The sequence below is a fragment of the Monopterus albus genome, unplaced genomic scaffold, assembly GCF_001952655.1.
Source record: "Monopterus albus unplaced genomic scaffold, M_albus_1.0 scaffold333.1, whole genome shotgun sequence".
Classification (NCBI taxonomy): Eukaryota; Metazoa; Chordata; class Actinopteri; order Synbranchiformes; family Synbranchidae; genus Monopterus; species Monopterus albus.
Genome location: NW_018128213.1, coordinates 111,243 through 136,077, shown reverse-complemented (window position 1 = coordinate 136,077; position 24,835 = coordinate 111,243). Strand labels below are relative to the sequence as shown.

General features: G+C 42.6%; 1 protein-coding gene across 1 annotated transcript in view; it reads left to right on the top strand.

Annotated features, from left to right (window-relative positions):
* The window catches only part of svep1 (sushi, von Willebrand factor type A, EGF and pentraxin domain containing 1), an 82,808-nt gene that overhangs the window by 54,411 nt on the left and 3,562 nt on the right, over window positions 1-24,835 (top strand). Inside the window, exons 19-47 of the mRNA XM_020624589.1 lie at window positions 3-119; window positions 5,033-5,121; window positions 5,303-5,399; window positions 5,512-5,625; window positions 5,744-5,857; window positions 6,061-6,262; window positions 6,639-6,796; window positions 7,163-7,360; window positions 7,508-7,684; window positions 7,883-8,007; window positions 8,214-8,343; window positions 8,440-8,610; window positions 8,906-9,079; window positions 9,190-9,309; window positions 9,456-9,632; window positions 11,075-11,159; window positions 11,269-11,463; window positions 11,878-12,045; window positions 12,882-13,554; window positions 14,044-16,763; window positions 17,092-17,326; window positions 17,671-17,826; window positions 18,431-18,494; window positions 18,657-18,830; window positions 19,045-19,221; window positions 20,132-20,314; window positions 22,186-22,356; window positions 23,354-23,449; window positions 24,660-24,755. Coding sequence (XP_020480245.1) covers window positions 3-119; window positions 5,033-5,121; window positions 5,303-5,399; window positions 5,512-5,625; window positions 5,744-5,857; window positions 6,061-6,262; window positions 6,639-6,796; window positions 7,163-7,360; window positions 7,508-7,684; window positions 7,883-8,007; window positions 8,214-8,343; window positions 8,440-8,610; window positions 8,906-9,079; window positions 9,190-9,309; window positions 9,456-9,632; window positions 11,075-11,159; window positions 11,269-11,463; window positions 11,878-12,045; window positions 12,882-13,554; window positions 14,044-16,763; window positions 17,092-17,326; window positions 17,671-17,826; window positions 18,431-18,494; window positions 18,657-18,830; window positions 19,045-19,221; window positions 20,132-20,314; window positions 22,186-22,356; window positions 23,354-23,449; window positions 24,660-24,755 — 7,356 coding nt within the window. The remainder of the gene's footprint in view (window positions 1-2; window positions 120-5,032; window positions 5,122-5,302; window positions 5,400-5,511; window positions 5,626-5,743; window positions 5,858-6,060; window positions 6,263-6,638; window positions 6,797-7,162; window positions 7,361-7,507; window positions 7,685-7,882; window positions 8,008-8,213; window positions 8,344-8,439; window positions 8,611-8,905; window positions 9,080-9,189; window positions 9,310-9,455; window positions 9,633-11,074; window positions 11,160-11,268; window positions 11,464-11,877; window positions 12,046-12,881; window positions 13,555-14,043; window positions 16,764-17,091; window positions 17,327-17,670; window positions 17,827-18,430; window positions 18,495-18,656; window positions 18,831-19,044; window positions 19,222-20,131; window positions 20,315-22,185; window positions 22,357-23,353; window positions 23,450-24,659; window positions 24,756-24,835) is intronic.

Here is a 24,835-nt window from a genome sequence, read left to right as displayed (position 1 = left end):
TTGTTACCCCTGTCCAAGAGATTACTACCAGCCTGAACATGGCCGCTCCTACTGCCTCTCCTGTCCATTTTATGGAACCACCACTGTCACTGGAGCCACCAGCATACAGCACTGCTCCAGTAAGTGTCACACACTGTAGACAAACACATAGTCTTCTATGTCAAACTGACAAAAATGCACACACAGTGTAATTAGCCCCCCCAGTTTGATTGTGTTTTGTGTTTGGGGATACAAGAATATCTTTGTTTTTCTGTTTGAACTGGTATAGAAATAAAGCCTCTGCTCATAAATGTTGTTTGTACAAATTCTCTTTCCTGCAGTGCCAAAATAATAATGAAATGAATGTTTGAGGCCTACCTAGAAACCCTTAATGTCTCCCTGGTGGTGACCGCAGGCTGAAGACCCATTTGCTATTGTCTGGTTGTAACAATAAGATTATTTTTAGTGACAGTTATGTTTAGATTACATTTACTGTAATGTCATTTGTTTCATAAGTCATTCACAGAGCTGCTGTTGGGGGAAACTGGGGATGAACAATATCAGGACATTATTTAATGACTATAAAGCTTCAGTGAAAACTGTCTTCATCTGTGTGCACAATTAATGTGCAGCTTTATTAAAATAAAACATTGCACATTATTCAAATGAGAAATGTCAACTTTGTGCCAGAATAGTGTCAAAATAAAATTACAGTTTACGAGTTGAACTATAATTTTATTACACAGAGCTGAGTTCTGTTTTCACCATTCTGCTGTGTTGAGTTGGAAGCACCAATGACTTGTGTTAACTGAAGTCAGCAGAGAGCAAAATATGTGGCCTGGTTTGTGTCTGTCGCCCTGTTTATGTGAAAACCTGCTGCCATCACTTCAGTTGTGTGGTGTTTGATCTGTGTTGTGACAGTTCAGTCCAGCTGGAAAATTGATTACTGCATGGGATTAAGGGGAAAATGAAAATAATCTTCTTCATCTCTTGTTTAGAATGAAGCAGATGAGCCCCTTGCAGGAGGACAACATTCCCTCAGGTTTTGCATAAATCACATGCACAGAGACTACACTGGTTATTGGATAGAGAATGAGATCTCACAAAATCTCATTCTATTGTCCCTCTTAACTACTGTATGTAGCCATTATAATAGGTAGAAGGATGAAAACAGCTGCTTCCATTCCAGCCATGGCCCCAGTCATCGGGTACATAGATGGATGGCTGAGAATGGTTGGTCTGGATTCTCACCACAGGGTGTCCGTTATCTAATCTGCACATACAGTATCAAATTAGAACACCAATATATTTATTCCATTCCTCTTTGAATGATTAAATCTCAGAAACCAGCTGAGGCCTCAAGAATGATTAATGTACCCAGGCTGAAATGAGAGTGCCTCTGATAGTGAGATAATGAGAAAAGGAAAGAAGACAAGGAAGCACAAAGAGATTATTTATTCAAATGCAAAAGAACAGGCCGAAACACAGGTATCCTAAATTAGTGTTAACCATCTTGAATTCATAGCATGGATCACTGCAGTTGTTCAACTTTTACTGGTCATCTTATTCAGCTTGGGGACTGCTGATGGAAATGTCCTTCATTTAAACAACTCTCATTACGAGTGAAATAATGAAATTGGTAGTAAGACTTGAAATTACATTTACTACAAAAGTAAGCACAGAGAAGGCATGGCAGTAAAGGTTTACAGCTAAGTTCATTTGCTGTGCTGTACTGTAAGTCCTGCAGCCTAGAGAGCATAAGTGCACTTTTCAATCTCTTCATAGTTACAGCTGCACAGTGAACATTAGCTGGAGGCAGCTGAACATATAGTATATAACAAAACTCAGTACACCCCTGTACCATATCACTACAACCTTAAATGATTCAAAACTGTACCATCTTATTTTGTCTTATTTGATATGTAATAAAAAAAAAACTGGCTAAACAGACTAAATACATATGGGCCTCAACATGTCAATGTGATCATTGTGATTATTGCAACAAAAGGCAATTTACCTGTGACTGCTGCAACACAAACAATTGTGCCTGTGATTTCCAAACCATTTTCCATTCTTTATTAAAAATAGGGTGTCGTGTCCAATAACATCACTGATGACAGTGCTCAGAGTGAACCAAAACAGCAAAGTTGTGGACTATAGAATGAAAACAGTGAAGGATGCTAAAAGCCCAGCTGTAAGGAGAACTTCAGAGTCCAATGACAAACTAATTCTCATTCAAAAATATGAGCATCACCTTTCTCATTTTGCTGCCCTCATTACTGTAGCTTTAAATCTGCAATAATGGCCTTTTTCACTGCCTGGGGACTCAATATTGACATATCTTCACCTTTTAAGTTGAATTTGTGAACCTGTCAGCAAGCAGTTGCTTATTTACACACCCAGCAGTTACAGAGCATTATTGCCATTTGGAGTCACGTGTCTGGTCATCAGGTCCAATATATACAGTACTTTCTTTTAGCTCTGTTTTTGGTCTCCACCAACTCCAAAATATCTGATTCTTAATCTACGAACTGCTTGAGTATGTTCACCAGTTAGCTGCTAGCACCAAGCCTCGTCCACAAACAGTGTGTACACACAATTCTGTGCTGAAACCGTGTATACAAACAATTTATGCACAATTTTATTCAATATTCTGTATCAATATTTTCTTACCTTAATTTGTTCATACTCTGTGAACAAATTTAATACTGCCTCACCCCATGTGTATGAACAAATGATGAAGGCCTGGCTGGCTAAAAAATGCAAACACATTTTAACTGAAACTATATTAATTAAAAAGGTTTTAATAGCTAATATAATTGATTAATATAATTTAAGGCTATAATGATTAATTTACTAATGCATTGACCAAATGTAGCATATTAAATAAACATGAAATTAATGCCCTGTCATTCTGATTAATCACAGTTTTAATTGAAATAAATTAAATTTAAAAAACTGTTCTAGTTTATAAGTATATAGAGAAATGGGGGCATGGCAGCAGGCTACTTGAAAACCACTGGAATGCGCCTGTCATTTTAGAATGATTCTGATTTACACTAACATACACACAATAGAAAGAACAAAATTGGCTGGTGTCATGAATATGATGGTAATGTCTCCTGCACTTATTTTGTGCACAAGGTAAGAACATTTCTATGCGCATGTTAGTGAATAAGGTCCACTGCCTGTCTGCCGTTTGGTGTTTACAGTCTTATGCAAAAGTTTAGGCACCCCTTGATACATAACAGATTTTGGTGATTTTTTATTTGAACAGATGTTAACACAGTTTCTCTTGGAAATGGAAAAAATGCACAATATTTTCTGCAAACAGTGATGCATAGTTACTTCTTATGCCATAAATTGAACAAAAATAAAAAATAAAAACATTATTATGGCATGGTGCAAAAGTTTGGGCACCCTACACAATCAGTACTTAGTAACACCTCCTCTGGCAGATATCACAGCTTGCAAACGCTTTTCATAGCCAGCTAAAAGTCTTTCAATTCTTGTACTTGGGATCTTCTCCCATTCTTCCTTGCAAAAGGCTTCTAGTTCTGTAATATTCTTTGGTCGTCTTGCATGCACAGCTCTTTTAAGATCTACCCACAAATTTTCAATGATGTTTAAATCAGGGGACTGTGATGGCCATTCCAAAACCTTCAGCCTGCGTCTCTTGAGGTATTCCATAGTGGATTTCGAGGTATGTTTAGGATCATTGTCCTGTTGTAGAAGCCATCCTCTTTTCAGCTTCAGCTTTTTTACAGATGGTGTGATGTTTGCTTCCAGAATTTGCTGGTATTTAGTGGAATCCATTCTTCCCTCCACCCGTGCAATGTTTCCTGTGCCACTGGCTGCAACACAACCCCAGAGCATGATAGATCCACCCCCATGCTTAATAGTTGGCAAGGTGTTCTTTTCATGAAATGCTGCTCCTTTTTTTCTCCAAACATGCCTTTGCTGATTGTGTCCAAAGAGTTCTATTTTAACTTCATCAGTCCACAGCACTTGTTTCCAAAACGCATCGGGCTTCTGTAGATGTCCTGTTGCATACTTCAGACGTTGGATTTTATGATGGGGACGCAGATAAGGTTTTCTTCTGCTGACTCTTCCATGAAGGCCTTGTCTGTGCAAGCATCGCTGCACAGTGGAACGGTGCACCACCACTCCTGAGTCTGCTAAATCTTCCTGCAGGTTTTTTGCAGTCAAATGGGGGTTTTGATTTGTCTTTCTGACCAGCATACGAGCAGTTCTGTCCGAGAGTTTTCTTGGTCTTCCAGATCTCATCTTGACCTCCACAGTTCCCCTGATCTGCCATCTCTTAATTACATTTCTTACTGTGGAAACTGCAAGCTGACAACGCTTTGCTATCTTCTTGTAGCCTTCTCCTGCATTGTGGGCGTCAATAACTTTCATTTTCAGGGTCTTACACAGCTGCTTAGAGGAACCCATGGTTGCTGGGTGTCCACAAGTGTGTGCACAAGGTTTGAAGAGTCAAAGTATTTGTACAGCTTTGAAATTGGCATTTACCAATGACAGCTGTTGCTGTGCATCAGATCTAACGAGCTGATTAAGGTCTGATACCTTGTGAGAGACTTTGAGACTCTGGAACTCTTAGGGTGCCCAAACTTTTGCACCATGCCATAATAATGTTTTTATTTTTTATTTTTGTTCAATTTATGGCATAAGAAGTAACTATGCATCACTGTTTGCTGAAAATATTGTGCATTTTTTCCATTTCCAAGAGAAACTGTGTTAACATCTGTTCAAATAAAAAATCACCAAAATCTGTTATTTATCAAGGGGTGCCTAAACTTTTGCATAAGACTGTATGACTTTGTTTGCTCTGTAGCAGAATGGAGATGAATAACACTGCATGCCTGAAGTACAGAATGAACAGTGGTTAGGAGATGCTGCCAGTTTTCAATAAGAATACAGGCTTTTATTCAGCTGGATAACAACTGTGTGCCTTTTTGCTGGCAGAGGGGAAAATCCTTATGTTTGTCTTGTCTTTGCTTACATTGTCTGTATTTTGTCTGGGTGTCATTGTCAGGTTTTGGATCAAGTTTTCTTCCAAAGGAGGAGAGTGTAACTGCAGCTCCAGAGGTGGAGGTCAGTGAGGACTACCAAGCCAGCAGTCAGGTTAGTTTTTACCTAAAGATTTTATCATTTATAACCCTTTAATGTCTGAAAAGCCTTGAAAAATGACAATAAAAACTGCAGCATAGTTACAGTGTTTAAAAAAAACTGAGCAAAACCTCTGAGTGTGTGAAGCAGGGTTTTCTTGTGTTTGAACAAATTATCCAGTTTGCTGTTCCTGCAGGTTTTCCATGAGTGTTTCCTGAATCCCTGTCAGAATAAAGGGACGTGTGAGGAGGTCGGGGCAGGATACGTCTGCACCTGCATGCCTGGGTTCACAGGTAAACCACCAGTCAGAGATTTACCCGGTGTTTTATAACAACTTCTCATCTTCACCACAGTTGTGTTGCTGTGACTTTGTATTTGATACAACCTCTGATATTTCTCCCTCAGGTGCAAAGTGTGAGATTGATATAGACGAGTGTGACTCTACTCCCTGCCAGAATGGAGGCCTGTGTAAAGACGGCATGGGAGACTACGAGTGTCAGTGCAAGGCCGGATTTTTAGGTATGGGCATTCTTAGCAGTGGGTACACAAAGGTCTAGAGTATAAAAGGTATACAGTACATGTTGAGCTCATCATCCATCTTTGTTTGACTCTTTACTTTTGTCCCCTATTGTCTCAGGCTCTTTATGTGAGGCAGAGGTGAATGAGTGTCTCTCCTCCCCCTGTCTGAATGAAGGCGTGTGTGTGGATGAGGTCAATAAGTTCACCTGCAGTTGTGCCGACGGCTTCACAGGTTAGATGACATGACTGTTTTACGTCTTTATTCTGGATATTAGTTTAGTAGTTTCCTCACCAGACAGTTAGGGCAACAGTTTAGCACAATGTGCATACTGCACAGGAGACATGCAGTGTATAACTGTACAGCCTTTCTTCTCCAGAAGAACATGTAAAAACTGCTGGTGTAAACGATATACTTTTTTCCTCACACTTCTGCAGGATCTCGTTGTGAGCTGGAAATAAACGAGTGCCTTTCCAACCCCTGTCTAAACGGAGGTGTGTGTGAGGACCTCACAGGAGGTTACACCTGTAATTGTCCCGTGGGCTTCTCAGGGGACCGCTGTGAGATCAACATTGATGAATGCTACAGCACCCCCTGTCTGAATGGGGGCTCGTGCCTGGACGCTGTTAATAATTTCAGGTAATAGAGATTCTGATGGAAAGAATCAGCCTCGTTCAGTTGAGCCATACAGTTTCTGATGTATTAGGACCTCTAAATAGTTACTTAACACAAATACATAGGTCTACTGCTTTTTTAAACACATGATCTATAGCTGAAAATGACTGATCTGACAGAGGAATAATGCACACTTTACACACCGTTTTCAGATATTTCACATATTACTGTCTTGTTTACCAGTAAAACCTTTAAGATTTGTGTTGTATATGGAGTAGCCATCTAAGTGATTCAATTGATGTGAATAACAATATAGGTAAACCAGCTTCCACTAGCAATGAAATACAGTGTTGTTGTTGTTCTTGTGTGTCACATGGTGTGTCTGCTGTGCCTCTCCCAGATGTCAGTGTGTGGAGGGATACCGGGGCCAGTTGTGTGAGGTGGACGTGGACGAGTGCGATCCCAACCCCTGTGTGAATGGGGCCAGCTGCCTGGACGGTCTGGGGTCCTACACCTGCCGCTGCCTCCCTGGGTTCAATGGAACCAGGTGTGAGACAGGTACTATGGGACAGATGACACATCACCATGGCAGCTCCATAGGAGGAATACACAGGAAGAGATAACTAATATAAATGTTATCAAATTGCCACTTTATATTTTCAGTAATGCAAATCTAGGGCATGACTTCATTCCCATTCATCTGAAGGGAAACAGTGAAGCACTTTTATTTTTGCTTTTTGGCCTTTTCTCATAAAACACATTAAACGTGTTATTACTAAAAGATGCAGTATAATCTCATTTACACATTCAGTATAATTAATTTAAAAAATAGCAGTTGGATAGAAGTGGATAAAGTTTGAAGGAGAGCAAGTTTAGAAAGATAGTTAAAGAAATGGTTTTGTCCCTGTTTGTCTGTCCTATCAGAGATGTCCTCTGCCTTCAACCTGGACTTTGAAGTGTCGGGTATCCATGGCTATGTAATGATGGATGGAGTGATGCCGGCGCTGACAGAGATCACCTGCACTTTCTGGATGAGGTCACTGGACACGAACAACTATGGCACACCTGTTTCCTATGCTGTGGAGGGCAGTGACAACTCAGTGATATACAGAGAATCAAAAGAATATAAATTGACATACACGTGTGACAGGGTGTATGTGATCGTTCTCCTGCGTCCCTCTTTAATATGTGTATTTTTTATGCTTTATCTAGCTCTCCTATTGCTTTATTGCATTGTATTTTTTTCTTCCCGTCTTCTTCCTCTTTACAGGTGGGTGCTGTATGTGAACGGCAAGGAGCGGATCACTGACTGCCCAGCAGTGAACACGGGCCACTGGTACCACATCGGGGTGTCCTGGAGGAGCTGGGATGGCGACTGGAGGATCTACATCAATGGAAAACCTTCAGATGGAGGCAAAGGCCTGTCAGTTGGCACCGCTATCCCAGGTGTAGTGCTATCCTCGGCCTGGTTGCGTGTTTTCAGTATCAAGTAATGAGCAAATTGCTTCAGTAAAGCAGTGTTGGGTATCTTTGTTTCAGAATAAATCTACAGTATCTCATGCTTCTAATATGAACAGTCACTCAGTGGATGAGGAGAATAATTTCTCAGTGAGTTGTGGTTAAACTCTGACCTTTCACCTTTAGGTGGTGGGGCGCTAGTATTAGGTCAGGATCAGGACCAGAGGGGTGAGGGCTTCAACCCCGTTGAATCCTTTGTTGGCTCTATCAGCCAACTCAACATCTGGGATCGTGTTCTCACACCACAGCAGGTAAACAGTCAGGGTTTGCATCTGAGGTGTTTAAATAATAACTCTCATGCAGAATTTCACAGAAGTATTTAGATATATGGACTGAGTCACTGGTGTTTAGTCTGTAGGATAGCACACCTTTTTGACACTAGGTAATTTAGCATGTAATTCTGACATAAAACTGGATTAATTATGTGAATATATTTTTTTTTCTGACCATACTGTAGATTAAGGTTCTGGCCAGCAACTGTCCAGCCTCCCACGTGAGCCACCGGGGCAATGTCCTTGCCTGGCCAGACTTTCTCAACGGAGCGGTGGGTCGAGTCAAAGTTAACCTCAACAGCATTTTCTGTGCAAGTAAGGCAGTGTATTACCTTGAATGATGACCTTAAAATGCTTAGCTAGATTTCTGCAGTGCTCTGGAATAAAGCTCCACCATTTCTGTTTCTCCAGACTGCCCCAAGCTGGAGAACGCAGTGCTGCACCTGCATGTCTCCACTGTGGAGGTGAGTCCTGGTGCTCAGGTCCAGCTGTCCTGTGATCCTGGTTTCTACCTGGTGGGGGAGCCGGTGCTGCAGTGTCAAAATAAAGGAGAGTGGAGCCACCCCTTGCCCAGTTGTGAACGTAAGGCAAATAAATGCAGTCTGATTTGCAATGCATATTACCAGCAGTCATACCTTGTGTGTTTTTTTTTTGCTAGTCTCTGGCTGATTTGAAGTTCAGCTTTTTTATACGTTTTTTTTTTTTAAAGAACGAAGGTGTTGCAAAATTTTTACTCAAAATAGGCTTTTCATGCTTAGTTATACAAGTCTTTATTGATTGTTTTAATTTGAGAGGACATGGTTCATTCATTGATTGATGCAGGTAGAAATCCTTGAGTAGTGAGATCCTTGATAATTTTCCTCTGTGTGTGTTACAGAGGTGTCCTGTGGACCTCCCCGTTCTCTGGAAAATGGCTTGTTTCAGGGGGCAGACTTTCATGCTGGCAGCTCTGTGGTCTATCAGTGTAATGCTGGCTTTTATCTTCTGGGAGACGCCAAGGTGCACTGCTCCAACAGTGGCAAATGGGGAGGAAATCCGCCAGCCTGTCTCGGTACTTTGTCATAACCACAAGCCATAAACACAGGTCACATTGCTTTTATATCAGTAATATGTAGAGTATAGAGACCATATTGTGTTGTACATCTGTCTGTGTGTGATCAGATGTGGATGAGTGTGCTCTAGGATCTGACTGTGATGCTCACGCCAGCTGTCAGAACACAGATGGCTCCTACACCTGCACCTGTATTCACCCGTACAGTGGAGATGGCAAAAACTGTACAGGTACGAGGACTTACAAGCATTTTAATGTAGATATATAGTTTTTTGATTGTAACTATTATCTTGATATATGAGTTTTTGCTAATAAAATCACTTTGGGAACCATTTGAACTGTCCATACACAAGCCATTTTATTATGTTCCCACCAGAGCCAGTGAAGTGTGTGAACCCCGGGTCACCAGAGTTTGGTCACAGAGAAGGCAGCAACTTTCTGATGGGCAGCGAGGTTGTGTTTGGCTGCGAGCATGGCTATGAGCTGATTGGCTCGTCTCGACTGCACTGCCTGGAGACAGGAGTTTGGGATAATCCTGTCCCATACTGCAGAGGTCAGGAGTCAACATAGCTAACGTCCCTTAAATAACATACATACACTGAATTGAGATTTATTCCCAGTACAGTATGGCCAATAAACTGCTCCTTGCTCTGTGTGATGAGTTTTCGAAGCAAAGCGTTTTGGGGCCAGTAGGATCTAAGTAACACACAAATGAAAATACAGCCTTTTAACTGATACACATATACAGACACAGATATACATTGAGAAATCTGATCCAGACTATAAAGTAAAGGATTCAGAGTCAACTCTTTGCAGTATTGTAACATTTTAATAATGCTTAAGCATCTCACATACATAGCAAGAGCAGCTCTTACCACAGTGCACACCCTCCTTTGTGTCTCTGATCTTTATACCATACCCCATACTAACTGTAGTCACTTTCTTTGTCGTTCAGTTCCCAGCAGCTCAAAGTGTACTGCTCCTTATTGCTTTGTGCTCCTCAGGTAACTGTCTGAGGGTAGCACTTTACTTTGTTTGATTAAGCAGCATGAGATATATAGTTCAGCATTAGTTTTCCACCACAACATGCCCACAGACACTATATGCAATATGCCTGATCCCTCTGTGCTGTGAAGGGGTGATTATAAATGCAGCACTTTTTGTTTTCCACTGTGCAGCGGGCTGAAAGGTCTGACCACAGCAGCATGTCCATCTCAGCTTTAAGCCACATTCTTCTTCATAGTGTCTGTCTGACTATGTCTAAGATTATCTCTCAGACAGCCTGTTACATTCAGGCCATACTGGCTGTTGATTGTCATTCTGAATGTGAAGTGATGGTAGATAAAAGTGAAACTCTGTTATCAGAAATATGTAAAGCGACTGCATGATGTTCTTTGCCAAAATTGAAAAGGTTAAAATCACATTTTTACAGTTTCTCTGTGTGTTACAGGCAAAGATAACAGGAGTTAAATAATTTATGTTTTACCTTAGAGAGCATTATGGTTCATTATGGCTACACCCCTGCGGTTTTTCAGCAGCACAAAAAGTAAACACAAATCCATACACAACATTGTTGTCTGCACATTGAGAGTATGAGGTGATGGGTGTGTAGCTGGGTGAGTCACTGGTGTGAGCCAGGTATGTGGTGATGGTTGATGTATTTACTAGACAAGCTTACAATGCAGGAAATGTAGGGAGTTCTCAACTTCATGGTGGTGCAGTACTTAGTGCCCTTTAATTCATTCTCCCCTTCTCAGTTGCACCTCTTCTGCACATTTGTAGGCTTGTAGGCAGTGTGAAGTCTGATGGGGCATTAGTCCTTTGCCAGAATCTAAACAGTGACACCTGTACAGGCACCTGTAAACTTGTCTTTCCTCATAGAAATGTGTATTTTTTTTTAACATTGGAAATAAAGGTGTCCCCACTTGCATTTAGTCAAATGTTACCCGTTAGAAAACAGCAGTTTCTAATCATGTCAGTGCTGGTGCCCTGTAGCCCTCCCCTGCCCGACACCAGTTGTTCCTGAGAACTCCATCATGAAGGGGAACAACTTCACCTATGGAAGCAAGGTGACTTTCAGGTATCATTTGCATCCCCTGCAACACCATGTTGTAATAATGACAGTAGGAAGGAGAAGCATAGTGTTTCTTGCTAATATTTGTATCTTGCTCTGTTTTCATCCACCTCAGCTGTATGAAGGGCTTCCTGCCTCAGATACCCTACGAGTTCCAGTGTCTCTCCAGTCTGAGGTGGAGCGGGATACCACCTGCCTGTCACCCAGTGACCTGCGGGGGGCCTCCAACAGTGGAGAATGCCTACTACACCCTCAGCACTAACACATACTACCTCTCCACTGTGACATATACCTGTGCTGAGGGATACAGGTATGGATAAATGACACCAGCTACACTGTTCTCCATCTCTTCTGAGGTTGTCTTAGTGAATAAATGTTATTTTTTACTATAAAACCACATGATGTTCAACTGCTACAAGCCCTGAAAATCTCAGCTGTGTTTTAAGCATCAGTGAGTTTTAGAATGTGCATTACCCACCCAATTTCTCTTAAATTAAGTTTGAATTATTTTAAACTTTTAAATAATTTAAAATAATTTGAGCTTATACTCCAAGTAAATCTGATTAATGACACCACAAGGCAGCTGCAATCTCCGGTGACATTACAGACTCTTACGATGTTATCAACTTTTGATTCATTTTCATAAGTCATTATCTATAAATCTCTGTGGCACTGTAATTGTAGTAGTGTGAGTGTATAAACTAAGTAATATGTTGGTGTGAAGACCACAGGGCTCCATGGAAGGTGTGTGTGAAGCGACAGGGGAGTGGAGTAGGCCTACTGCCCGCTGTGTGAGCATCCTGTGCAGCGAGCCTCCAGCCCTGAGAGATGCCGTGACCAGAGGAGATAGCTATGAACTGGGACACAAGGTGCACTATGTCTGCAAAGAAGGGTAAATGTGGTTGAAGTTTACTTGATTGAAAATTAAACATGTTAAAACTAAGGAGTTTTACTATAGTTTATTATATGCCTTTGACAAAATAATGGCATGAATAGCTTTCATCTATCAATGAACATTAAGGAACAGTAAACAAAAAAAAAAAATCAGTATTTGGTATAATCACCCTTTTGCCTTTAAAACAACATCAGTACACTTGTGTGCATTTTTTCAATGTACTTTGCGGGTTTGTTGTTTCAAACACCTTGGAGAGGTTGCCACAGTTCTTCTGTGGATTTAGGTTCTCTCAGAGTCTGTTGTCTTCCTGTAGTCCCAGCCTGATTCCACGATGATGAGATCAGTGCTCTGTGGAGCCAGACCATCTGTTCCAGGACTCCTTGCTTTTCATGTCTCTGAACAAATAGTTATTTATGATTCTGTCTGTGTGTTGTCATGCAGCAGAATGATTTTGGGACGAAATCAGAGGTTTCCCTGATGGTGTCATGTGATGAATAGGAATCGAAAGATTAGAAGTGCCTAAAATGTTTGCACAGTACTGTGTACATGCTGTATCAAAACACTTGAAAACTTTAACATCTATGTACATAAAAGTAAGTTTGATAAGTAGCTCAATGGCTGCACCACTTTGACTGAGCAAAGCTACATACATGATTTAATCTTTGTCAGATTAAAGTGGTGTAACAGCCTTTTCTCTTTAACCACTTAGATAGAGCTAGTTAAGTTGTAATCTGTCAGCAAATAGCAGAACTTAGTGAGTTTGTCTTTGCAGTGGGAACATTGTTGTGCAACCTCATTTGCCCTTAATTTTTTTTGTGTTCCTCTGTCTGCAGCTACACTCTGATTGGTCCAGAGACCAGAGAATGTCTGCCCAATGGCCAGTGGAGTGACAGCTCTGCTCAGTGCGTCCCCCGCTCCTGTGGACCCCCTCCTGCCATTGACCATGCTGAGCCCTTCGAAAGCCACCAGCTGTTTGGAGACACTGCTAATTACTACTGCACTGATGGATACACGGCTAGCAACAACTCTAAGATGGTGTGTAATGCTCAGGGTGTGTGGGCGCCTCCTGATGGCATGGAGGCCCCTCACTGCATAGCAAACTTCTGTCTACGTCCACCTGACCTCCCCCATGCAATTTTAGATTCGGTCAACAAACCCAAATATGCCAGCAGTACTGAAGTGAGCTATAAATGTGAGGAGGGCTTCATGCTCAACACCACAGCCACACTGAGGTGTCTGATGGGTGGAGAGTGGGAGCCTTCACCCTATGATATCAGCTGTGTACCAGTCAGGTGCTCCACCCCTGAGAGCATTGACCGGGGCTATGTGAGCGGAACAAACTACAGTTTCGGAGCTGTGGTGGCATACAGCTGCGACAAAGGCTTCCTGATCCGAGGGGAGAAGAGGAGAACCTGCAAGGCCAACGGAGAATGGGGAGGAGCTCTACCTACCTGTGAACCTGTGTCCTGCCCACAACCTCCTGCACTCAAGAATGGATATATCCAGGTTAATCAAAACCCCAGAATTAACACACAAATCCTTTTTATGATATAAAACAAACAAACAAAAAAGAAAACAACCTTATCTGTCTTCCAGAGATGCCCTTTCCCTGTTTATTATGGCTTTGTGTTAATTCCATATTATCCTTTTACAAATGTACAAAACTGCTTTCATTCTAAATTGTTAGCTGCAAACAAACTATAATTTAAAACTAAAAACAAACATTGAAGTTGTTTATGTATTTTCTAGCAGTTATGTCTGAAGTGATGGCCAGAATTTATTGCAGTACCATTGTACAAACGGAGACAATATTCAGTTCTGCTAAACTAGTGTAACCGAGAGAGTCCTTCAGGCAGGTCGGTTGTGTATAGTTTGTTTACAAGTAAACATACAATTCACCGTATATCAAGAATTAAGTTTCCAGTAGCAAACAAGCAATTTGTTCTTTCATGGAAATATGTTTAAATGATGTATCTCTCATTTTGCCCTCCACAGGTCAGAGGCCGATTTACCTTCAATAGCAAGGTGACATATGCTTGTAGTGCAGGCTACAAACTGCATGGTCGTCCAGATCGAGTTTGCCAGGCCAACCGCCAGTGGTCCAATAGCAACCCCCCCAGCTGTGTTCTTTTGACCTGTGACCCTCCTCCCAACATTGTCCACGGACAATACCGGGGCTCTGAGTTCCAGGTGGGCCGAAAAATTGAGTACATCTGTGATGAGGGTTACGAGCTGGTTGGGGATGCCATCTGGACCTGTCTGAAATTTGGAAGGTGGGATAAGACAAAGCGTCCACGCTGCTCACCGGTGCGGTGTCCAGAGCCACCGCTGGAAGAGAATCATCTGGTCCTCAAGGGCCTGGACTCTGAATCTGGAACAGTGGAACTATCCTGTGAGGATGGCTACATCCTTGAGGGCGCTCGGATCCTCCGCTGCACCCAGTCCCAAGAGTGGAACGACACCTTCCCAGTGTGTAAGCAGGTGTTTTGCGGCCCACTGCCTGAAGTGTCGTTTGGTGGCCCTTCCTTGCCCTCTGCCCTGTTCCCTTTCAGCTCAGTGGTGACCTACACATGCATGGATGGCTTCACATTAAAAAAAGAAGGCTCTGTGTCCTGTCTAGCCAGCGGGCAGTGGAGCAGTCCTTACCCAGAGTGTATCCCAGTTGAATGCCCTCAGCCTGTCGACATTTCTAATGGTATCATTGATGTCCAGGGACTGATGTACCTCAGCAAGGCACTGTACAGCTGTAGGACTGGATATAACCTAGTAGGCAACTCTACTGTCCTCTGTGGAGAGAAGGGACTCTGGATTGGAGAGGTACCTTCTTGTCGCCCAATTGAATGCTCCATCCCTAAACAGATAGCTCATGGAAAAGTGGTCTATACAAAACTCCAGTTTGGTCACAGTGCCACTTTCTCCTGTCGTCATGGTTACCGTCTTCAAGGACCAGAGATGCTGAAGTGCTTGCCCAGTGGGGAGTGGGATGTTGAGCCACCTGTTTGTGCGCAGATATCCTGCACCCCACCTCAACCCATTGAAAATGGTTTTGTAGAGGGCCAGGATCACAGTTTTGGTGTGACTATTTTCTATAGCTGTTTTCCTGGTTTCCAGCTAGTAGGCCAGGACCATCTGACCTGTGAGGAGTTTGGCTGGTCTGGTGCCATTCCTGTCTGTGTGCTCTCGGACTGCGGTCTGCCTCCTCACATTGACTTTGGGGATTATGTCAGAGTAACGGAGCATGGGGGCGACTCTATTACAGCTTCTGGAACATTATCCTCACCTATGGACTTGAGCTTCTTTCATGGAACACTGATTGAGTACCTTTGCCACAGAGGTTATGACCTCACAAGCCCCACCAGATTAGTGTGTCAGGAGGACGGGGGGTGGAATGGAACAGCCCCATCTTGTGTCCCAGCAGAATGTGAGACACCACCCAATCCAGAGCATGGCTGGGTGAATGTGAATGATACCTCCCTCGGTAGTATGGTCAGGTATACTTGTGAGGAAGGATATGAGCTTGAGGGAGACCCTGTGAGGCAGTGTGTATCAGGTCGACTGTGGACCAATGAGGCCCCAGTTTGTCGGCCTGTTTCCTGTGGTGACCCAGGGGACATACCTAATGGCACAACTCATGGTCGTGCTTTTGTGTATCCTGCGGTCTTGCACTATGAGTGTGGTCCTGGATTTGTCCTAAAGGGTAGTGACACTATCGCCTGCCAGGCAGATGGAAAGTGGAATGGCCAGAAGCCACAGTGTGAACCAGTCTCTTGTGGCCTTCCCAAAGTTCCCACTGACATTACTTTTAAAGGAGAGGAGTACACTTACAATAGTGAGATAGAACTGAGCTGTCAGCCTGGTTTCCTCTTACATGGGAAATCTGTCATTGTTTGCCAGGCTGATGGCACCTGGAGCCATGAGTCTCCTACCTGTGTGCCTGCCCGCTGTGGGAAACCCTCACCATTACCCAACGGGCATGTGCTGGGGTCAGACTTTGGCTTCAACAGCAAGGTAAAGTATGAATGTGATGAGGGATACACCCTTAATGGAGACTCCACACGTGTTTGTCAGTCAGATGGACTGTGGGACAAACCTGCACCTCGTTGTGATATCATCAGTTGTGATCCACCTGAAGACATCAGTCATGGCTTCCTGAACGGCTCCAGCTTCAACTACGATGACATGGTGGAGTATGTCTGCTTTGATGGCTATGAGGTGGTTGGGAATCCCATCCTGCGATGCTCTGCTCAAGGCCTCTGGGTGGGCACCGTGCCTCAGTGCCAGCCCTGCGTCTGTGCTCTCCCTGTGCTGCGATTCGGTGAGGTTCATAGCCGCGACCGCTCCTGTGGGGAACGAGTGCGTTTCCAGTGTAACGACGGCTACAAGCTGCTAGGTCCCCCTGAGGCAGTGTGTGAAAGGGGAGGGGTGTGGAGCCCTGGGGTGCCTGTGTGTGGCCGAGGGAGGTGCAGTGTCGCCCCGCCTACAGTTCCAAACGCTGTCTTGCAGGGCGGCAGTGCCACCTTCCCAGACACAGTTATATACAGGTGTCGGCCCGGCTACCTGCAAAAGGGGTACCCACACCTCTCCTGTGGAAGAGACGGCAGGTGGGGGGAACCCAAGATCAGCTGTGAGCCTGTGAGCTGTGGTAAACCTCCAGATGTAGCCCACTCTCAGGTGGTGGGAGACACCTTCACCTTCCCAAATCAAATCACATATAGGTAAATACTTTAGTTTGTTGTGAAAACTTATTTAATGGCATTTCTGACATATTAGCAACCACACTGCCTTTTGAGTTGTTCATTTAATTATGCAGATGTGTTTCATTGCCAATAATTGTTGCAACAAAAAAAGTCCCAGTAAGTGTGTGGGATCAGGTGAAACTAGCCAAATTAACATTAGGTATAAACCTGCTGTGTGTCACCATTTTTAGAAATATGTCAGACAGCTTTGATTTCTGAATAAAGACATCATTTCTGCCATTAATAGACATGTTTGTTTGTCGGTTTGCACTTTGTATCCTTGTGCTTTCTACATCTTGTTGTCCAGGTGTGATGATGGGTACGAACAAGCCACACAGACAGCTTCTCTGTCCTGCCAGAGTGATGCCACATGGTCCAAACACAGTATTCGCTGCCGCCCCTCAGCCTGCCCGATACCCACCAACCTGTCCATGCCCCACCTGGTAATCAGTGGGAAGGAGCTTACCGCTGTTGGAGGCACTATTACTCTCTCCTGCCCTCCCGGCTTCTACCTGCAGGGACCAGTGCAGGCAGAGTGTCAGGTAAGAAATGTGTTGGGTAAAGATTTGTCCAAGTCTCTAAATGAATAATCTGCTTTAATAATAATTAATCACAGACAAGATGTTGTAGGCGATGATACGCATGCACAGATTTTATGACTTGATTTACATTGTTTTTTAAATTTAGCTTTTTTGACAATGATGCATTGGTGAGAGATTTAGATAAGTACAGATATGAAAGGTTTGACTCATTACTGTAATCCATAGACCCAGGAAGAAATTTCTCTCTAAAACTTTGCAGATCTCTCTCCTGTTTCTTCACTGAACATGTCAATAAGAAGCCATGAATAATTTATCCTGTCTGGTCTTTTGTGGTGTGTGATAAGCTGGGCGGAAGCTGGGCTCCAAGCATCTCGACCGCTTCTTGTGAGCTGGTGGTGTGTGAGAAACCCCCTCCTATTCTTCACGGGATCACTGAAGGGGACAGCTACAACTATGGAGATTTTGTCATGTACTCGTGCCTGCCTGGCTTTGACATGAAGGTACCGGTGCTCATCAGGCCCTCACCTTAAAACATACATAAAAAACAACATCAAAATAACAAGCAAAAACACTGAAAAACCAAATCTAATTTAGTTTGTTTTGTTGTGTAACTGAGTTCAGTGTTTAATCTCCCTTTTCCAAGTTTTCTGGGTCCCAAAAAGATGTAATTAGTGTATGGTAGTGCCTTCAGAAATTCGGTCTTGTCTCTGATCCTCCTGCATTTAAACAACAGGCTGTCTACACTGAGCTAATGGATAACAATCAGATTTCAGAAAGTCACATGATTTCTCCTTGGTGATCAATAAGAGTGTATAGTTACAGAGCAAACAGAAGGAGCTGAGTCATTCTGACATACTCACATCCACTGATATATGAGCCTCCTCAGTTTGAACACTCGCTGTAATGAGTGCATTTTAATTCTCTGAAGACACAAAGGAAACAAAAGGTTCATATATGTACGTTCATGTTGCTTGCTATTGCTACACACACACACACACACACACACATATATATACAGAGCTGATGAATGTCCTGCAAAATATAGCGCAAGATTTAGATCTGATGTTCTTTTTTTAGTGTTACCTTTTGTTCTCTTTGTCACAGGGAGACTCCATTCAGACCTGCCAGGGAGACAGCACATGGACTGGCACCCAGCCAGCTTGTGTTGGTAGGTTAGAGTACATGCAGTACGGGGCAGACTGGGAAGATACAATACTGTACACCAATACAATTTCAATTAAAAATGTCCTCCTTAATGTCCCACTCTCAACAAATAAAACATTTTGATCAACCTTGACCTTTGACATGTTTGATTGTCTTGTCTCCTCAGCACAGTCCTGTGGGCCTCCTCCCACAGTAAAACATGCACAGGTCCAGATGACAGGAGATACTTATCTTCACAATGCCAGCTATGCATGTAATGTTGGGCTGCAACTGATCGGCCCAAAGACACTCACCTGTCTGGCTAATGGCACATGGAGTCTGCCAGCTCCTACATGTGAAGGTATGAAACATGACTAGGAAAGAATGGAGCTCATTTACTGACAGTTCTACCTGTATCTAGTACATGAAAGCCAGTGTTTAGAACGCCCAATGTGCCGTTCCCAGGAAAAGAAAAGGTTCTGTGATGTAGAAGGAAATTTACTTTAGATAAAGCTGGAAACCATTTGAGCTGCAATAAAAACATAAAAACCTCTTATCGTTTCCTTTCATCTCAGTGGCCAGAGGCTGCAACAGCCCGAAACAGATGCTGCACGGCAAAGTACAAGAACACAACCTGAACACTGGGCGCGCTCTGGAGTTTCAGTGTGATAAAGGCTACACCCTGGTGGGAGATCCTCTGGTGGTGTGCATGGGGCGCAGCACCTGGAGCTCCACTTTCCCCACCTGCCAACGTGAGAAATGTCTCACACAAACACACAGTTACATGCAGGCAAAATATAGTGGAAGTTTAACTGATGTAATAAAAATGGGTTAATGATTCACTACCTTCCTCATTTAGTCTATCAGGCTTCCTGTTATATTGCTTTCCTTACAACATGTCAACATGATCCCTGTCACAACAGCTTACAACACACAGACCACACACTCCAAGTCAACAGCCCACTCACAGTTCTTTGCAACATCAATTTGTTCATCTGTCTCACAACACAGACTGTGACAAGAGGCCGGAGAGTCCGAGGTTTTTTCATTCTTACCTCAGGATATTAGTTCATTTTACAGGGAGGTTAAACATTGTCACACACGTGGGTCGCCTAGCTAAAGGTTAGCTGTCAAAATGAAAGCAGAACTTAGTGCTCTCATCTGAGAAACAGTCATATGCAGCAAGATTATATAATATGACAAATCAGGAATTAGATACTGTATGTTATGTGCAGTCAACATAGAAATTGTGTAACCTAGAGCTGTGTTTCAGTGTTGAGTAATCAATTAGTCGAGTGATTAAAACATTTAATGTAAATTATTCTGTATCCAGATTCTCAAACGTGAGGATTTGCTCATAACTGCTTGATAATTTTTAGGCAAATTAAAGAGTGAGAGTTATGAAACTGTACTGCTTTTCTTTAACATTTAACATAAACCTTGTTACAGTTTACATAGTTTATACTCTCACTTTCAGTTTATACTCTCCACATACATGTATGTTTTCAAATGATCTCCGATGCAAATCATGACATCAGCCATGTTAGCTACATATCAGGTGGTAAACATCTAAGAAACTGTTCTTTTGTGTTGCTAACAGACAAAGTGTCTGCTGGATAATTACTCTAAAAAAAAATAATGCACCATTTGTGTTCCTCACAGCTAAGTTGTGCCCAGCTCCTCCAGGCTGGAAGGAGGACGCCATTGGGAACGGATCCCAGCGGGAGTTTCATGTCGGTCAGTCAGTCCGCATCACGTGTCCCAAAGGCCAACAGGTGAAAGGCAGCGGCATCATCACCTGCAGACAGGACCAGATCTGGAGCCCCATCAGCTCTGTGTGTGAAAGTAGGTTTTAAAGATGTATTATCCAGGCTCGGGATTTGCTAAAGCAGGAAACGTTAGTGAGATAAACGTCTCGTTTTGAAACGACACACCAAAGTTTTCAGCTGTAAATGTTACCATCGGTTCTTAGGTCAGGTCCTGTGATTCAGTAATTCTTCAAGAGTGGCTCATACAGATGAAAATTGTGCTGAATATGTTTAAAATGTTTGTGTAAAGTCACAGTGTCACTTACATGTAGCTCAGGGGAAAATAAGAGATAGATTTCCAGGACTTTCAAACTAAAATCATGAGGATTTCCCATTCTGATGTTAATAATGAACAAGTGTTGTCCAGTCAAAGTGGGAGATTCACAGCAACTGCTGATATACTGTGTATCGTTAAACCAACACACGTTTTGTATATAAATTACCTTCACTCTTCCTAATTCAGTTTCAAGTGTTTTGCCATGTTTGTTTTATTTAAAGTTGTCATTTATAAATTAAAAAGTATCATCCCTAATTTATTATTGATCAATGTTTATTGCTCTGTAAAATATCCTGCCTCAGTGTGTTTGTCGCAATTTATTCATAGCCACATTTTTTGATTATTGCAATGTTAACAATGTTAAGTGTTTGTGTAAAAAATCTGATTTTGCACCAGGTAATCTGAATTAATTAGGCTGAATTAATGAGCAAATCAAGTGAAAACGATGCATTTGGTATGGCACGCCTCTGCATGCTCACTTTGTCTTGTGCGTCACTCTACACTTGCATGGCTGTCTGCTTTAATGTGCCTGTGAGCTCGAGTGCCCTCTCTGTTGTCTCTTGTTGAGCTTTCATCGAAACAAATGAGGCTGCATCAAACACTGGACTAATTAGGGGCAGGTCTGCAGCTTCTATGACAACCTTTGTCAGAAAACGCTCTGATCTTTCTTACATGCAATTGTCCTGAATATGTAACACAATGGTGCATGTGTCACCTTGGCTCAGCGTTTCTATTTGCATGGAGTTTATTCACCTATGTGCATGTTCACTGTGATCCTTTTAGTCCTGTTTGTGTCCTAAGGGAAATTCTCAGTCAGGCCACACAGCTGAACTGTCTGACACATCTGGATATTTTGCATGAAGTTCACTGTGTTCAGGGATAAAGAGGGCTACAGAAAACACACCTGTTCTCATTTAATCTACACAGATTTCTCTCGCCGTTGCTTAATTGCATAGTTGTATTTTGTATGTATAGATGGGGGATAGTCGCCAAGTGCTTGCTTAAGGGGGATTTGTTGGGTTTTTCTCTATAATACTTTAAGGCCTTACTATGTAAAGTGCCCTGAGATGATTGTTGTTGTGATTTGGTGCTATACACATAAAATAGAATTGAATACACAGAATAACAAAAATCTGTAATACAATAGAGTAATTCTGCAGAACATGACAGTTTTGTGAAGCTATAATAGTTCAGAGTTTCTTGACTCTGACAGTTCAGCCCAGCCATTTTTTTAAGGTTGTTTGTATTGCTGCAAAGCAGGGCTCCTGTTAAGTGTTGGCTAGAAAGTTGCTTCCTGAATTGTTGGTGCATGAGTTGCACACAAAGTGGAAACAAATGATGACAACAAACACAAGAGCCCTCTTTTGGATGGGGAAAATGAGCAAAGATTGACAGTCTCAGCAGACTTTTAATGTAAGGAGCCACTCCTGTACTGAATGTAAGGTTTATTTTATTCAGAACACTTGGAACTTTTTAATGTTCCTAAACAGGAGAGTAAAATGTTTCTCAGCTGTTGAGCCCATTTAGTAAATCACAAGTTGTGAGATGAAACATGCAGCAGCACATTTAGATGGACACTAATCAGTGGTAGTGAGTAACTCCTGGGTCATTCCCTTTGGGCTGTTGTACAGGGGTGTCCTGTGGCCCCCCCCTCCACGTGGCCAATGGGGTTGTGCGGGGGGCGGTGTTCCAGTTTGGGGACGTGGCGGTATACTCGTGTTATGGTGGCTACGCCATGGAGGGCGTTGGAAGGAGCAGGTGTCTGGAGAACGGCACCTGGACGCCGCCTCCCACATGCAGAGGTAGAGAGAACACAGAAGGGACTCTGTCCCTTCCCGGGACACTTCCTGCCTCAGCTGGCTGTGCCTCTCACATGTGATGCCCTGCTGCTTCTGAGCTTTTTCCTTCTTTCTTGGACTGCTACTGCTACCTTGTACTGAAGGGGAGTGTTCACTTTTCTCTGGTCAGAAAGAGTAGCTTCACCACAGAACCTCTTCCCTCCTGCTCTGCAGTTACTGATGCCTCTCTCTGCACTCTTAGCTCTTTGTTGTGGCATGTGCCTCGTGTATGAGTATTTTCTGTGGCCTGGATCCAGACCCATTAAAGGAAAAATCTACCCTTAGACATGTGCATTTCATTTTAGGCACAGTTGTATTGGTTGGTGATTTTTCTAATGCACATCCAATATGATTTGGATCGATAAAAATTCACCTATCTAAAACATGCATTGTTTCAGTTGTCAAAGTGGAGCTTCAGCAGTCACAGGTGACCAGCGTGCAGTGCAGGTTGACGATACATTGTGTAGAAGACTAGATGGGTTGAGAATTAGTTTCACAAGACAGAGCACAAGTCATAAATTGTACTGTATAATGACCAAAGTTTAAGAAAAGAGCTGTAGTTTGCACACGAAACAAGTGTAATCGACATTCCCCACCTGTCTGCTGCCACTCTCTCAAATCAGAGGGTGACCTCTATATTCATGAGCTTCTTCTTCTGCTGCACATTTAAAGAGACAGAAACAACTACTGATCCCACACAGCATGAAATTCAAATGGCCACTGTTTTCCATATAAAAACAAGGGCTGGATCCAGGCTAGTCTTTTCTCAACAGCTGCTGAGTTTGTGCACTGTCCATAGAGACGTGTTTTGAGTTTGCTCAGAGGATTTTAACCTTGAGTGTGCCAAGAACTGGAAGGGGACTGCATCTTTTAATATCTTGCTTTTCTGTTTCTGTATAATGTGAATTCATATCTTATTGTCTCATATTAATTTGATATGCTCTTGTCTTGTGTGTGTCAGCTGTGTGTTGGCTGCAGTGTCAGAACGGAGGTGTGTGTCAGCGGCCCAACACTTGCGCCTGTCCCGAGGGCTGGATGGGCCGGCTTTGTGAGGAGCGTAAGTATTTATTCATCACTAATCATTGGGTGAACTCTGTTGATAGTGTCACTATAGTAACACCCAGGACATAGACAGCAACTCAAACAATAAAGTATTTACTCACAGGAATCCAGCCAGCTTGCTAAGCAGGATTTAGCACAAGGAGGGGCAGGGATAATGGAACCAAAGGTTGTTGTCAAATTTTATTCTCTCTGCTTCAACAAAATACTGTCAATTTATAGACATTTTGTCTTTTGCTAACTCATCACCCAAGTTAAAGGAGCAAAGTCCAAGAATCATCAGAAAACAAGCACATGATTAGAAACTGCTGTCATTTTCAGTTTGACCAAAATGCCTTTAAATACACAGGTTAAATTGGGGCCTTAAGATAGAAGAGTTGCAACACTGAGAGGTCACAAACAGGAGCAGGTCATGTGATTCATGTACCGTCAAACAACCGATTCAAATCCATTGTTTTCTGTGGGGAACAGTGGGATTTATCAGTAAATTTCTGCTGTTAATGGTTTGTATAGCTTTGCAAACTAAATCTGTTCCGTTATTGTAGATAGCTTAGTTAGCTAGGTACTTAATCGATTAAAATGACCCAAAATTTGAGGGAGACCATGAGAGAGCTTGTAAAACATGTAGTCTATAAATGTTTTGACATGTGTCACTAACTTAAAATGCCACAAGCATAATTATTGCTGTTGCTTTCAGCTTCTTACTTTAGATGATAGCAACCATCTAGCAGTGCAGAGAGAAAACTCAAACAGTAGCCCAAGTCAACAGTATTAAATGTATTTTTATTGTAAGTTGTAAAAGGTTGGCTTTAAAATTAAATTTCTAAAACTTCGTACATTATCATAGTGCTTAAACGATTTGTCAGATAGTGAAGTTCATCAGCAGCAGTTTTTTAATGAAAGAATTGTTTAGTTTTGTTGTAATTTTCGGATGTTTAAGTGACAAATTAAGAAAGAAAAAATCAAAGTTGAGAATTTTTTTTCCTTTACAGAACATTATTGTACTTTCCACCTGCAAACAAACTTTAAGATGTAACTCTGGCAGTGACTACACGCTTCACACAATTAAGACCCATCACTTGTTCTGTACCAGAAAACGATGCATCTCTCAAACCTGTGGTCACAGTTTCAGTTTGAACACTGAACCAAAAGAAGGTGGGGACTGATGCCCTTCAGTGACTTCCTATTTGCACCTCCTTTCATAACAGCGATCTGCATCCTGCCGTGCCTGAACGGAGGCCGCTGCGTGGCGCCTTACCAGTGTGAGTGCCCGACCGGGTGGACAGGCACTCGCTGTCACAGTGGTAAGTAAGTGGCAAGGGTTAGATATATTTTGGACAGGAAAGCATTACGCATTTTGTATTCCTCATTGATTTTACCATAC